The sequence below is a fragment of the Agelaius phoeniceus genome, chromosome 15, assembly GCF_051311805.1.
Source record: "Agelaius phoeniceus isolate bAgePho1 chromosome 15, bAgePho1.hap1, whole genome shotgun sequence".
Lineage (NCBI taxonomy): Eukaryota > Metazoa > Chordata > Aves > Passeriformes > Icteridae > Agelaius > Agelaius phoeniceus.
This window is the reverse complement of record NC_135279.1, coordinates 901,538-913,642: the sequence shown is the minus strand read 5'-3', so window position 1 is coordinate 913,642 and position 12,105 is coordinate 901,538. Positions and strand designations below refer to the sequence as shown.

General features: G+C 55.6%; 1 protein-coding gene across 2 annotated transcripts in view; it reads left to right on the top strand.

The window, feature by feature from the left end:
* The window catches only part of ARHGAP26 (Rho GTPase activating protein 26), a 107,609-nt gene extending 101,589 nt beyond the window's left edge, over positions 1–6,020 (top strand). The window contains exons 21-23 of one of the 2 annotated variants that reach the window (XM_054642779.2): positions 581–691; positions 2,579–2,670; positions 4,701–6,020. In XM_054642779.2, the coding sequence (XP_054498754.1) occupies positions 581–691; positions 2,579–2,670; positions 4,701–4,789 (292 nt within the window). In that variant the 3' untranslated portion in view covers positions 4,790–6,020. The remainder of the gene's footprint in view (positions 1–580; positions 692–2,578; positions 2,671–4,700) is intronic. The other variant, XM_054642782.2, reaches the window with a different exon arrangement.
* The last annotated feature ends 6,085 nt before the right edge of the window (positions 6,021–12,105 follow it).

The window sequence follows — 12,105 nt, the reverse complement described above, 5'->3', positions numbered from 1 at the left end:
GCTTTTTGGTGAACTTGAGAATGACCTGAATTGAACAGTTTGGAAGGACCCAGAAACTTCTGTGTGCAATTACCAGTTCAGTAACTCGATTCAGCTCCGGTTGACAGCTGTGGCTTCAGGAATCGGCGCGAGGGGAAAAAGGGATGTAAAACACGGAGAACAAAATCAATGCCATTTTTATACACTGATTGTATGAGCACCACAAGTGAAGTGACAGACAGAGGGGGTGGAGGCTGCTCGCAGGCATCATTAACGTCCAGAAATACCAGCAGCTCTTTCTGGGAGCTCTGGGGGAAGCACAGGCAGGGAGGTGGCCTTGCTGCAGCACACGGGTGCCAGGTGCCATGGACGGGGCAATGGAGTGGGGTTTGACTGGAAGATCCAGCTCTTGTTGTCCAGACAAATGCAGACCCAGCCTTGAAGCACTCCCCAAGGTCTTGGCACCTCATTCTGTAGCTGTGTCTCACGCTCGGAATATCCCCAAGGCACTCGCTGATATCGTCGGCTGCCGTCTGTGTGTCTCGGTTGCTGTTTGTTGCTGTGCTTGCATGTTGATAAGGTCTCTGGTTATGTCTTGCAGCCCTCAGAATCCAAGCCCAACGTCACCCCTCTCACCGTCCTGGCCCATGTTCTCTGCGCCATCAAGTCCTATGCCCACCTCCTCTACGTCCAGCGACTCATCCCCCATCAGGTCTGTTGCACAATTCGCTTGGCTTCTTGTTGCTTTTGCCGTTTCTGTTGGATTTCCCCGGTTTCCCCCACTTCACTTCCCTTTCCCTTGGCATCCTGCTCGAACCCTCCCAAGCAGCTGTCTGCACTCAGCAAGAGGGGAGCTTTGAAACCCTCCTGCCCCAGAAGAGCCCCTCGGAGCACCCCGAGCCAGGCTGGAGCCTGCAGCCCCCAGGTGAGGGGAGCAGGAGCTGTGCTCGGTGTCACTGCTGGGCCCAGCTCAGCTCAGTGCTGTGCTGGCTTTGCTCTGCTCTGCAACAGGTAAGAAGTGTACTGCAAGGAGTAAAGTGCCTTTGGAAAGCTCTGCCACCCCTGGTTTTCTGGCCATGGCCTTGTCTGGGATCCCAGGAGGGTGATGGGCACGGGGTAGCGCAGGCTGCTCTGTGCCCAGGCTAAAGGTCCTTGGGCATTGCTGGAGCAAACCCTTCCTGGGAGCTGCAGAGGAACCAGGGCAGGATTCCCAGCAAGCCCCAGAGCAGTGGGTCAGGCTGAGCTGTGTGCCAGCCCCGTGGGGTCCCCCTGTGCCCTGGGGTGGCACCAAAGCAGGCACTGCCCAGGCTCCTGTGCCCTTGGCACCAGTGATGCCATCATGCCCTGAGTGCACAGTGAGCCTGGAAATAGATTTTGTTTTCCACCTGATGGTCTCGAGCACTCCATGTGAGCGGTGCCTCCTGGCAGTGAAGGACCCTCTGGAGTGGGAGGATTGTTTGCCCATCCTGGTTTTTAAGTGTTTGGGAGCTGCTTGTGTCAGGCAGCTGGAGTTTGGAGAAGAGAGATCTCCATTTCAGGGCTCTCTGCAGCAAAGCCAAAGCCATTCCCAGCTCCTGGCTTTGGAGTTTGGTGTGAAGGGGAGCTGCTCTTGCCTTGCTGCTTCCCTGGGCTCATCCGAGGAACTCAGGAATTTCAAGTCCTTGGAAAGATAAAATGTGGTAAAACCACTGATCTGAGAATGGTGACACCTTGTTCCCCACCCCAGCAGCCCCTGGGGCACTTCATCCCTTCCCTTGCCATGTCCCAGCTGAGCAGCAGTGCTGGATGTGCCTGGCTGCTCGAATGGCCAGGGCCTGGCTGGGCTGGCACTGGCACTGCAGCCTGGCAGTGTCCCAGCTTTCCACCAGCCCTGCTCCAGCCCAAAGCTGGGAAGGATGGGTGGGGATTCCAGGTGCAGGGACAGCTCTGTGTGCCTGTGCTGGGCCTGAGGAGCCCTGAGGTCCCTCTTTTTCCTTTCTCTGCCAGCAGTTGCTCCATTCCTGGCTCTCCCTGCTCCAATTCCCTCCCCTGCAGCGTGGGCACGCTGACACTTCCAGCAAAATCTAATGGCTGTTAAATCTTTTTACCTTCAGGTACAGGCTCTAAAGAAGTGCAGCAAATTCTTCACGGACCTGCTTGTCTTTCTGTTTTGAAATAACCTTCCCCAAGTGCTAATTCTTCCTTGTGAAATTCTCCTTGTGGTTGCAGCTGCACTTGGATGGGTTTGGCAGAGTGGGGCCAGGGGCAGTGGGTCAGTGCCAGCACCTGCTGCCACCTTTGCTCTGTGCCAACCTCTGGTCAGTGATGGCCCCTCAGATACAGAACATTCCAGCTCCAGCCTAGAGGAGATGAGGGGACCTCTGGATTGGGCTGGTGCTGTTTGGGCACCAGTGTGGGCTCCAGTCCAGCTGGGCTCAGACTGGGATTTGCATTGGGGTGAAACGTGGCTCATCCCCGAGAGCCTTCAGCCTCTGCTGGTGTCTCCCTCCCTCCCTCCCTCCAGGGCAGGGTAGCTGAGCAGAGCAGCAGCCCCAGCAGAGGGGCACAGCCCTGGGAGGGGTGTGGGGGCCCCGTGCCCACTCTGGTGCCTCTCTTGCAGCTCCCCTCTGCGCAAGGCCCGCGCGCTCTACGCCTGCAAAGCCGAGCACGACTCCGAGCTCTCCTTCACGGCCGGCACCGTGTTCGACAACGGTGAGTGCTGGGCCCCTCGGGCCAGGGCTCTGCTCCCAGGCTGTGCCACTGCCAGCTCTGCTCCCAGCCTGTGCCACTGCCAGCCCTGCTCCCAGCCTGTGCCACTGCCAGCCCTGCTCCCAGCCTGTGCCACTGCCAGCCCTGCTCCCAGCCTGTGCCACTGCCAGGCCTGCTGCCAGGCTGTGCCACAGGCCCTGCACCTCCCCTGGGCTCCTCAGGCCACTGCCAGCCCTGCTCCCAGCCTGTCCCACAGGCCCTGGGCTCCTCAGGCCATGGCCAGCCCTGCTCCCAGCCTGTGCCACTGCCAGCCCTGCTCCCAGGCTGTGCCACTGCCAGCCCTGCTCCCAGCCTGTCCCACAGGCCCTGGGCTCCTCAGGCCACTGCCAGCCCTGCTCCCAGGCTGTGCCACAGGCCCTGCACACCCCCTGCCTCCAAACCCTCCCATGCTTCCCGACCCCTCCTCTAAGCTCAGGGAGACCCTGGTGAGCTGTGCCTGCCCCAGCATTTGCCATTCCCTGAGCTGTTCTGTGCAAGGGAGATGAGATTCTGGATATCAGCAGCAGAAACAGTTGGAGTAGCTGCTGTAATGCTTTGTGCAGGAGATGGGAAAGCCACGTGTGCTTTGTCCCTCAGGATAGGAGCGCTGGAGCAGGTGGGCTTTGCTCACTCAGACCACACTAATGAACTCAGATTTGGTGTTTCCTGCACCAAGAGTTTGTGCCCCATGGAACTGAGCAGCTCTGGCTTAGTTATAATCCCAGTGTAACGAGAAGACTTTTTACTGCTTTCCAAGTCATTCTTGGCTTTTAAATGTTAAGCATTGTCATTTGGGAAGCTGCTACCACATGCACTGTTTTTGCCCAGGGATATAGAGGCGAATACAGCAGAAAGGGGAGGAGAATGAATGCATGTGAATTAAAGACAATCCTTCTCCGAAGCAGCTCCATAGTCATCTTATAAATAAACATGGTCTCCCCTCTGAGGGCCCGTGGGAATCAGAGCAGCTAGGAGGGGAACAAGTTTGAATTAAATACATTATGTTTGCTGATAAAAATCAATGGATTATTCAAGGGAAAAAGTACACAGCGTGTTCCAGTCACTCAGCAGCACAGCCAGGGCTCACGTTGGCTGGGGAACATGAGGTAGAACCAGCCTGGCTTGGTGGGACTCATGCTGTGATCAAGGGCCTTTTCAAACCCCAGCGAAGGCAAAGGGGTCTTGGCAGTACTCGGAGCCAGGTTCCAGTTTGACTTGGAGCTGCTGTGAGGCTGCTCGTGGCTGAGCAGCAGCTTGATCCAGCTGGGGTTGGGGCTGAGCAGCACCCACGGGGCACAGTGGCACTTGGAGAGCTCCAGTTCACTGACCCAGACACGAGTGAGGGAGTGAGGCCAGAGCTGCAGAGTCCCAGCAGCCCAGGGAGCTCCAGGGGCTCTGGAGCAGGGCTTCCCCCCCTGACTGTGGGAGAGGGGATGTTCCTCTGCCTGCAGGCGTAACCCTGGCCTGCTTCCCGCACAATCAGCAAATTTTTGGGGGTTGATTGAATAAGGAAAGGCTTTTGAGGACTGATCAGGTTTCTGGTTGCACACAATCAGGTTGCAGGGTTTGCTTTCCCACTGGGATTGTTCCCTAATGCAATTTCCCTCCCAGGCTGGGCCCAGGCCAAGGCGGGATGTGCACAGTTACCCTGTGATGGAGCTAACCACGTTCTCTCCAACTTCACAAGATCTTAGCTCAAATCCAGAGGAAGTCTTGAGCCCCTGTTTTTATCCCAAATGCTTCACTTCCTTCAGCCCAGCAGCCCCAGGGTGTATTTGGAGCCTGCAGCTCACTTGGTGAAGGAAAGGCCAAGGAGTCCCACAGGGAGCAGGCAGGGACAGTACACTTCAGCTGCCTGAGCCCCTTGGTGTGTTCACAGAGTCATGGAATGGTTTGGGTCAGAAGGCACCTTGAAGATCATCTTTAACTCTGGTAGTTTCCTTAAAAATGAGCACAAATGAAAGGTCTGACGTGCCCTTCCCCTGTCTCTGCAGTTCACCCATCCCAGGAGCCTGGCTGGCTGGAAGGGACCCTCAACGGCAAGACAGGACTGATCCCCGAGAACTACGTGGAGTTCCTATAACTGTGGGGTGCACAGAGCCACTGCTGAGCATTCCATGGTATCCATGGCCCGTCCTGCAGGCCCCTGTGCCCCCGTGTGACCGGGGTGAGGACAGCCCTGTGCCTGCTGTGGATGTTTGTGTGCATCTGACGTCGCCTCTCGTCCTGCAGTGCTCCTGGGGACATGGAGAGACTCCCCCAGCCCCGAGCTGGGGGTGCTTCAATGCACATCCCAGCGATGGAAAACCAGCCCAGGGACAGCCAAGTGCTCCAAGGGGCCGAGCTGAAGACTGGGAATGGCCAGAGCTGCTCCAGGGGGGTTTCCTGCAGGGGGACATTCCCTGGCTGCACCCAGCAGGGTCCCACCAAGGAGGAGTCCTGTGCTCCCTGTGCTTCCCTGGAGCCCCAAGCACAGCTCTCGGTGCTGCCAGGGAGTTCTGGGGCTGGCAGGGGAAGGGCAGGGGGCCTGAGCCCCCGTGGTGGCTGGGCAGCCCTGGCAGGTGTCCCCTCCTTGTGCCACCACAGTGCTGGTGGCTCTTGCTGGCAAGAGTGAGCCCCAGGTGGGCTCTGCAGGGCCCAGGGCTGGCAGGGCTCAGCAGGCACCTGCTCGCTGCAGAGAGGATGCTTTGGACCAAACCTCTCAAACTCTCCTTTTGTATTTCCAGGATTTTGGTTCTGTGGGGTAGCCCTCGGTCTGTGCGAGGTGAGCAGCCCGTGCTGCCCTCGTGCTGCAGCCCCAGCCCAACCCCACTCCTGTTGTTTGGCTGTTTGGTACCTGCCCTTCCCAAATCCCACTGTACAGACACCTCGTGCTCCCACGCGTGCCCAGGCCCTGCTGGAGCTGCCTCTGCCTCTCTCCAGCCTTGTTTTCCAGGCCTCCCCTTGCTTGCAGCCTCGTCCGTGCCAAGTCTGTGCAGTGCTGGTTGTGCCAGGTGAATTATTTCCATCCTTGCTGCTGGTGTGGCCAGGGTGGGGCTGTGCAGAGCCAGGAGGAGCCTTTGGCTGCCCCAGCCCAGCTCCTGCCTCCTTGGACACGCCACGAGGGCTGGGCAGGGTGGGAGTGCAAACCCCTCACTGTTCCAGGTTGTGCTGAAGGGGGAGGGTGGGAGAAGGAGCCCTGTTTGGCTGCAGAGCCGGGATTTTGAGAGCTGGAATCATATTTTATAAAGAGAAAGTCTCAGCCCCCAGGCCGGGGCGCTGGGGATGGATGTCGTGGCTTTTTGTAACAGTTTTAAAGACTCTGAGTGACTGAATTGCTCTATGTGTCACTTTTTATTTTTGAAAGGATTAATGTATAGAGTATCTTAAAATATTATGAGGAAACGATCTATATTTGATATTTTTAGAAGAGCTGTAAGGAGAGAAGCAAAGGACATTTGAGGCTGGTCACCAAGAGGCTCCAAAGCCCCCGACCCCCAGCCTGGAGCTGCTGCTTCCTTCACTCCATGGTGTCACTTAGAGAGAAGGCAGCTGAAATTTCAGCCTTCTTCATGTTTCTGTCCACAGTAATTAAACTTCCTGGGCTTTTGTCTTGGGGAAAAGTAGAGGAAAAAGGCAATAATTTTTTTCCTGCTTTCCAGGATGGGTGGCACAGCTCATTCCCATGGGATCACCCCCTCTCCATAGCACTCTGACCCTCTCTGGGCCCCTCAGGTGGCTGGTGTGGTTTGGGCAGGGGTGAGGTCCCCAAACTGCCTCGCGGTCTCTCCTCTGAGGCGTTGGATGAAGAGGGCCAGGGGTTTGTAGGGATAACATCCGGTGTTTCCCTAGCACGTTGCTGGTTCATCTCCATCCTTGGATTTTATAGCCAACTTTTGTGCTATTTCTTGGCTTTCCTGAGGCCAGGGACGAGGCCAGGCTTTATCCAGCCCTGGCATCAGATGGGGCTGGGCTGTATCCAGCCTTGGCTTAGGCTGAGGCCAGGCTTTATCCAGCCCCAGCATCGCTCTGTGGCTGTGGCTGGTGCTGGGACCTCGGGGTGCCTGGGCTGGGTGTGAGAGAGCCCCTCCTTGGGGCTGGGAGAGGGATGGGGAGGGCTGATGGAAAGGATTTTAAAAAACCCTTCATGCTTCATCCTTTAGCACTGTTTGTGTGTGTCTGTAACTGTCCTGTGCCGAGCTCCCTCCTGCCTTGCTGGGATGCTGCTGGAGCAGAGCGAGTGCTGGGGATGAATGGGGATTGCAAGCTGCCAAGAGCCCTCCAAAAGGCATTATTTGGGGACAGGGTGTTTGGGACCTGCTTAGCAATGCTGTGTGAGCAGCAGCACCACGCTGCTCCCGCCGTGTCCCCACAAAACCTTTCCGTGCAAGGTCCCCCTCCGGCTCCTTGGATACTCCAGTTACTCCGAGACCACAGTAAATTCCTTTTCAGAGGCACTTGGGAGCTCTTGGATGTGCTACCTAGAGAGTTTCTGGGAACAAAAGTCCCACACACATCTATTTACGAGATGTCTCCTGGAGGAAAGGAAATCAAACCGAGGCAGAAGTTATTTCTCTTACAGGAGAGCCAGTGGAATATTTTTTTTTTTAATTAAAATTTTCCAAAAAGAAAAACTTGTCTGGAACGCTTACTAAATGTTCCCATTTTGGGCCAGCTTTAATACTGTAGTAAACATTGGTTTATTCCAAGAGAAATTAAAGGTAGGAAATATTTTTTAAACCAGCCTGACACAGCATTTGATGGTTAATATTAAAATCATCAGTCAAAATGGAACGAAAGCTGGGTGGTGACACTGCCAGTGGGCTGAGCCTCTCCCATGGCCCCCGGTCAGTCACAAAAAAAAAGAGAAGGTGCAATGGTGGCTGTTGGAGCTGACATTAGAAGAGTCTCTTGGTGCAGCCCTGCCATGTTTCACATCAATGGCTGATGTTCCACAAACACACCGTGAGTTTGGGCTGGGTTTGGTGGCAGTTGGATTAATTGGGGTGGGCTGGGTTTGGCGTTGGGCTGGGTTTGGTGTTGGGTTGTAGCTGGATTTGGGTTTGGGCTGGGAGTGAGTTGGGTTATTGGATTAGTTGGGTTGGGTTTGGTGTTGGGTTGTGGTTGGGTTGGGTTGGGTTTGGTGTTGGGTTGGGTTTGGTGCTGGGTTGGGTTGGGTTGGGTTTGGTGTTGGGTTTGGTGTTGGGTTGGGTTGGGTTGGGTTGGGTTTGGTGTTGAGTTGTGGTTGGGTTGGGTTGGGTTGGGTTGGGTTTGCAGCTGGACTGGGGTTGGCTGGGATGCTCGAGGCCAGCTCCTCTTGTCCTGTCCCTGGCTGCCTGGAGAAGAGGCCACAGCCCTGGCTCATGGGCACCAGCAGAGCACAGGGCTGGGTCTGGGGCAGATGAAGGGGAAGTCGCCTGCACAGAGCCAGAGCCCGAGGGTGGACAGACATGTTAGTGAGTGTGTGCTGGTTTAATACTCCCAATGAACCAGAAACCTCAAAGCAATTACAGTTTGTACATTTGGGCTAATTCAGATTTTTAGCTTTTGGGAAATAACGATTAAAAGCAGAGGTTTTTAGAGAAATGGCTGTTCAAAGCTCTGTTCTCTGAGTGAGGAGCTGATTGTTTGCAGGTAATTTAGCACGAGGCTGACAGCTCACAAGCTAGCACCTACCTATTACTTATTGTAAATCCTCCCTTCTGCTAATGAAGCTTATTCTGCTTCTAAACCTCAGACAAAAGGGTCTAGAAAATCACACCTGGGCTCTAAACTCACTGACGCAGGCAGGAAGGGAAAAAGTCTGCAGGAGCCGGGTGCCCCGGAGACCAGCCCGGCTTGGATTAGGTGGGGATGGCAGAGCAGGGTCTGGAGCTGGGAGTGGGGGGAGCTGGAGCAATCCCATCTCCACAGGAGGTTTCTGTGTCCCTGCTGTGTCCCTGCTGTGTCCCTGCCATCCCTCTGGGAGCCTCCACAGCCCCCAGCAGCTGCTCCCCCAGGCCTGCCCTGCCCCAGGAGCAGCTTACCCCAGCAAGCAGATCATTAAATATCTGCAGAGTGCTCAGAGCTTTTGCTCACAGCCAGCTGTGGGTGAAGAGCAGAGCAGGAGGGACAGGGGATGGGAGAGCTCTGGGGATGAGCCCCAGAAGGGCTGGAATGTGGCTGGCAGTGAAGGTTCCACTGGGGTGAGCATCTCCCTGGCACAGGGGGCTGGAAAGGGCTTAAATCCCACCCAGTGCCACCCCTGCCATGGCAGGGCCACCTCCCACTGTCCCAGGGACTCCCAGCCCTGTCCAGCCTGGCCTGGGGCACTGCCAGGGATCCAGGGGCAGCCCCAGCTGCTCTGGGCACCTGTGCCAGGGCCTGCCCACCATGAACAATTCCTAATTCCCAGTATCCCATCCAGCCCTGCCCTCTGGCAGTGGGAGCCATTCCCTGTGTCCTGTCCCTCCATCCCTTGTCCAAAGCCCCTGTCACGGTCACACAGAGGTAAGTGCTCATTTCCAGCCCATGGCACCGTGTCCCTGCTGTCCTGGCAGCCAGCAGGGAGCTCTTTGCAAGGCTGCCCCAGCTCTGGAGCAAACAAGGTCTGGCCCTGGGTACCTCAGCCAGCCCCAGCCCTGCCCGTGGCACTGCAGTGACACTTTGGTGACACTGGGCTGGGACAGTGCCACCTCCGCTGGCCCCGTGGATGAGGACAGGGATGGGGCAGCCCCATCTGCCCCATGCCCAGCTGCCCTCCCTCTCCCACTCCCACAGATCCTGGAGATGCTTTGTTCCTTTTTAAAGCTCATTAATTTTGCTGCAGCCGTTATCATTAGTATTTCTCGCTCTGGGAGATTTGCGTGCTGCTTTTGCCACTGTTTTACTGCTGGTTATTTTTTGCCAAGCTTGGGTTTGGCTGGGCTATTTTTTCAGCCACTGCTGTTGTTGGTTTTGCCCAGTTTTTGTTGAGTTTTGTTGCCCTGTGTGGAACCTGGAGCGCTGCAGCCCCAGCCCCAGCAGAACCAATGACATCTCCATCACATTGCTGTTTATTATTTATTTCCCCAGCAACGGGGATATATTTAGCCCGAGAGCTTTGAGCTGTTTCAGCCCCATTCTGCTCAGCAGACCCAGCAGTGAGCAGTGGCCAAGGGGCAGCAGGAACCCCCCGGGACCCCAGCAGGGACCCCCAACCTGTCCTTGCCCTGGGCAGGGGCTGCAGGAGGGGAGGCTGTGAGAGCCACGTCCCTCCAAGGGTTCCCTTGGACTCGCCAAAGCTTGGGCTGGGCTGGGTGGATTTTTAAAAATTATTTTTAGTAATTGCTGTGTTTGAGGCTGGCAGGCCAGCGCTGTGTTTGTTTGGGGTAGGAACACGTGCAGCTTGGCTGCAGCCAGCTGGAGGAACTCTGCCTGCGAGCCAAAAAGGGTAAAAAGGAAAAGGCCAGGAGAGAAATGAGGAATTAAAAATGCTGGGTTTTAATTCTGGATTTGTTCTTGCAGGAGCCCAGATAGGCGCGTGCTGGGACCAGGGCAGGAGCCCAGGATGGCAGGACAGCCCCCCTGCCCTGTGTCACTGCCTGTCCCCCTCTGTGCTGGGGTCAAGGCAGGAGCCCAGGGTGACAGGATGGCATGGGACAGACCCGTGTCACTGCCTGTCCCCCCCCGTGTCCCCTCTCAGCTCCTCGGGGATGCAGCTCCCCCTGCCCAGTCCCTGGAGATATTTCCCCTCCATGCTCTGCTCCTTGGGGCCATATCCCCCCTGGGCACACCAGGTCACCTTTCTCAGCAGGAAGTGTCACCCCATCTCCTGCATCAGGAGCACAATTAGTGCCCACATCTGATGCTGCCTCAGCAGTTTTGCCCCAACCTTTAAATGTGGTTTGATCTCAAATCAACAGATCCCTTAATTAGAAGTATTCCACTTGTTACTTTTTTAACCTAAGGTTCCCTGTTGTGACCTCAGGGAATATCCTTCATTATGCTCTGGAGCTGTGCCAGGCCTGTGATGGATTGGATAAGGCAATTTAGTGCCACCCCCCTCCTCCAGGCTGGATTTCATCAGCTGACCCATGGGCTCAGGCACTGGACATCAGCACACTCCCTTCTGATGGTTCCTCTCTCTGCTGCTCCTCCAGCCAGACTTTGACAAGTTCAATATTTACACTTCATTTTGAAATGTCCATGTACTATCTATAATATATAGTGTATTTTCAGGTTCACCAATAATTGAAGTTATCAGTGACCCTGGTGAGGAAATGCACCAAACTTGCTGGGCCCTGGCAGGAGCTTGGCAGGAGCACTGAGAGCATCTGGGAGCCCCTTTGGGATAAGCAGTACCGTACAGCCAAGGAGTCTTTTATTCTGTAAAACCCCAGAACTTGTGCCTGACACAGACCAGCTCCATGTGCCCAGAGCTCAACACGAGCTCATGCTGCAGAGGGGACACAGCCAGGGACAAACCAGCCCCCTGGGGACCATCCCGGGGGCAAACACCAACTCAAAAGCTCAAATCTCAAATGTCAGAGCTGTAAAAATGGCATTTAATGGCATCTTCTCCTAACCAGTCTGAAATGCCATCATTTTACTGGGATAATGTGAACACAGCAGACATCACGAATTGCAATCACATGCTGGGCTTCACCCGAATTTCTTGGAAGCTGAGGATGGAGCCCAAGACAGCAAACAACAGCAGAACAAGGTGGCAGGTGAGGGAGGGCAGCAGCCCTGTCCCAGCCCACCCCAGGGCCATGGAGCACGGCAGGGTGCAGAGGGAAGGGGCAGAAATCCCACAGATCCTTCTGCTGTCAATGTTTTTGTAAATGGAATGGGACAAAGGGGATTTCGGGTGGAATGTGACCACACTGAGGACTTGATGCACTTACCATGAGGCTGGAGCCCGTCAGGCACTGAGCAGTTCTTTATCTGAGTGTCTGATGGCTCCCTTAAAGCATCTTTCCATAATTGTGGCCCAAATAAACGTGGTTATGGTAAATCCCATCCTTGCCTTGCCTCTGACCCCCATCCGCAGCCATCCAGCTTGGGAATTACCGAAGGGAAATTTATGTAAGCTTTGTTTTAATTGCAAACAATTCAAAGAAATCGTTCCCTGCTGGGAACTCGGCCTTTTCTGCTGCAGTTAAATGAGATTTTATTACAGCAGGCCTGGCTCTGTGGCTCGGGGGGAAGGCTGAGCTGTGCTGGGGGAAAACCGCAGCGGTTTGAGGGGCTGGAAACGTCGGGAGCTCCAACAGGGCAGGGAAGGAGCTCCATGGCAGCATCTTCTGCTCCAGGGCTGAGACCTTCTGAGCCCGAGGGCAGCATCCTCCCAGCCAGGGAGGCTCCTTTCAGCCCTGCTGATTTACCAAGTCCTCTTCCCTTTTTCCTGGGCTCAGTTCTGTCTCTGCACAGGACCCCAGGGCAGCTCAGCCCCCACCA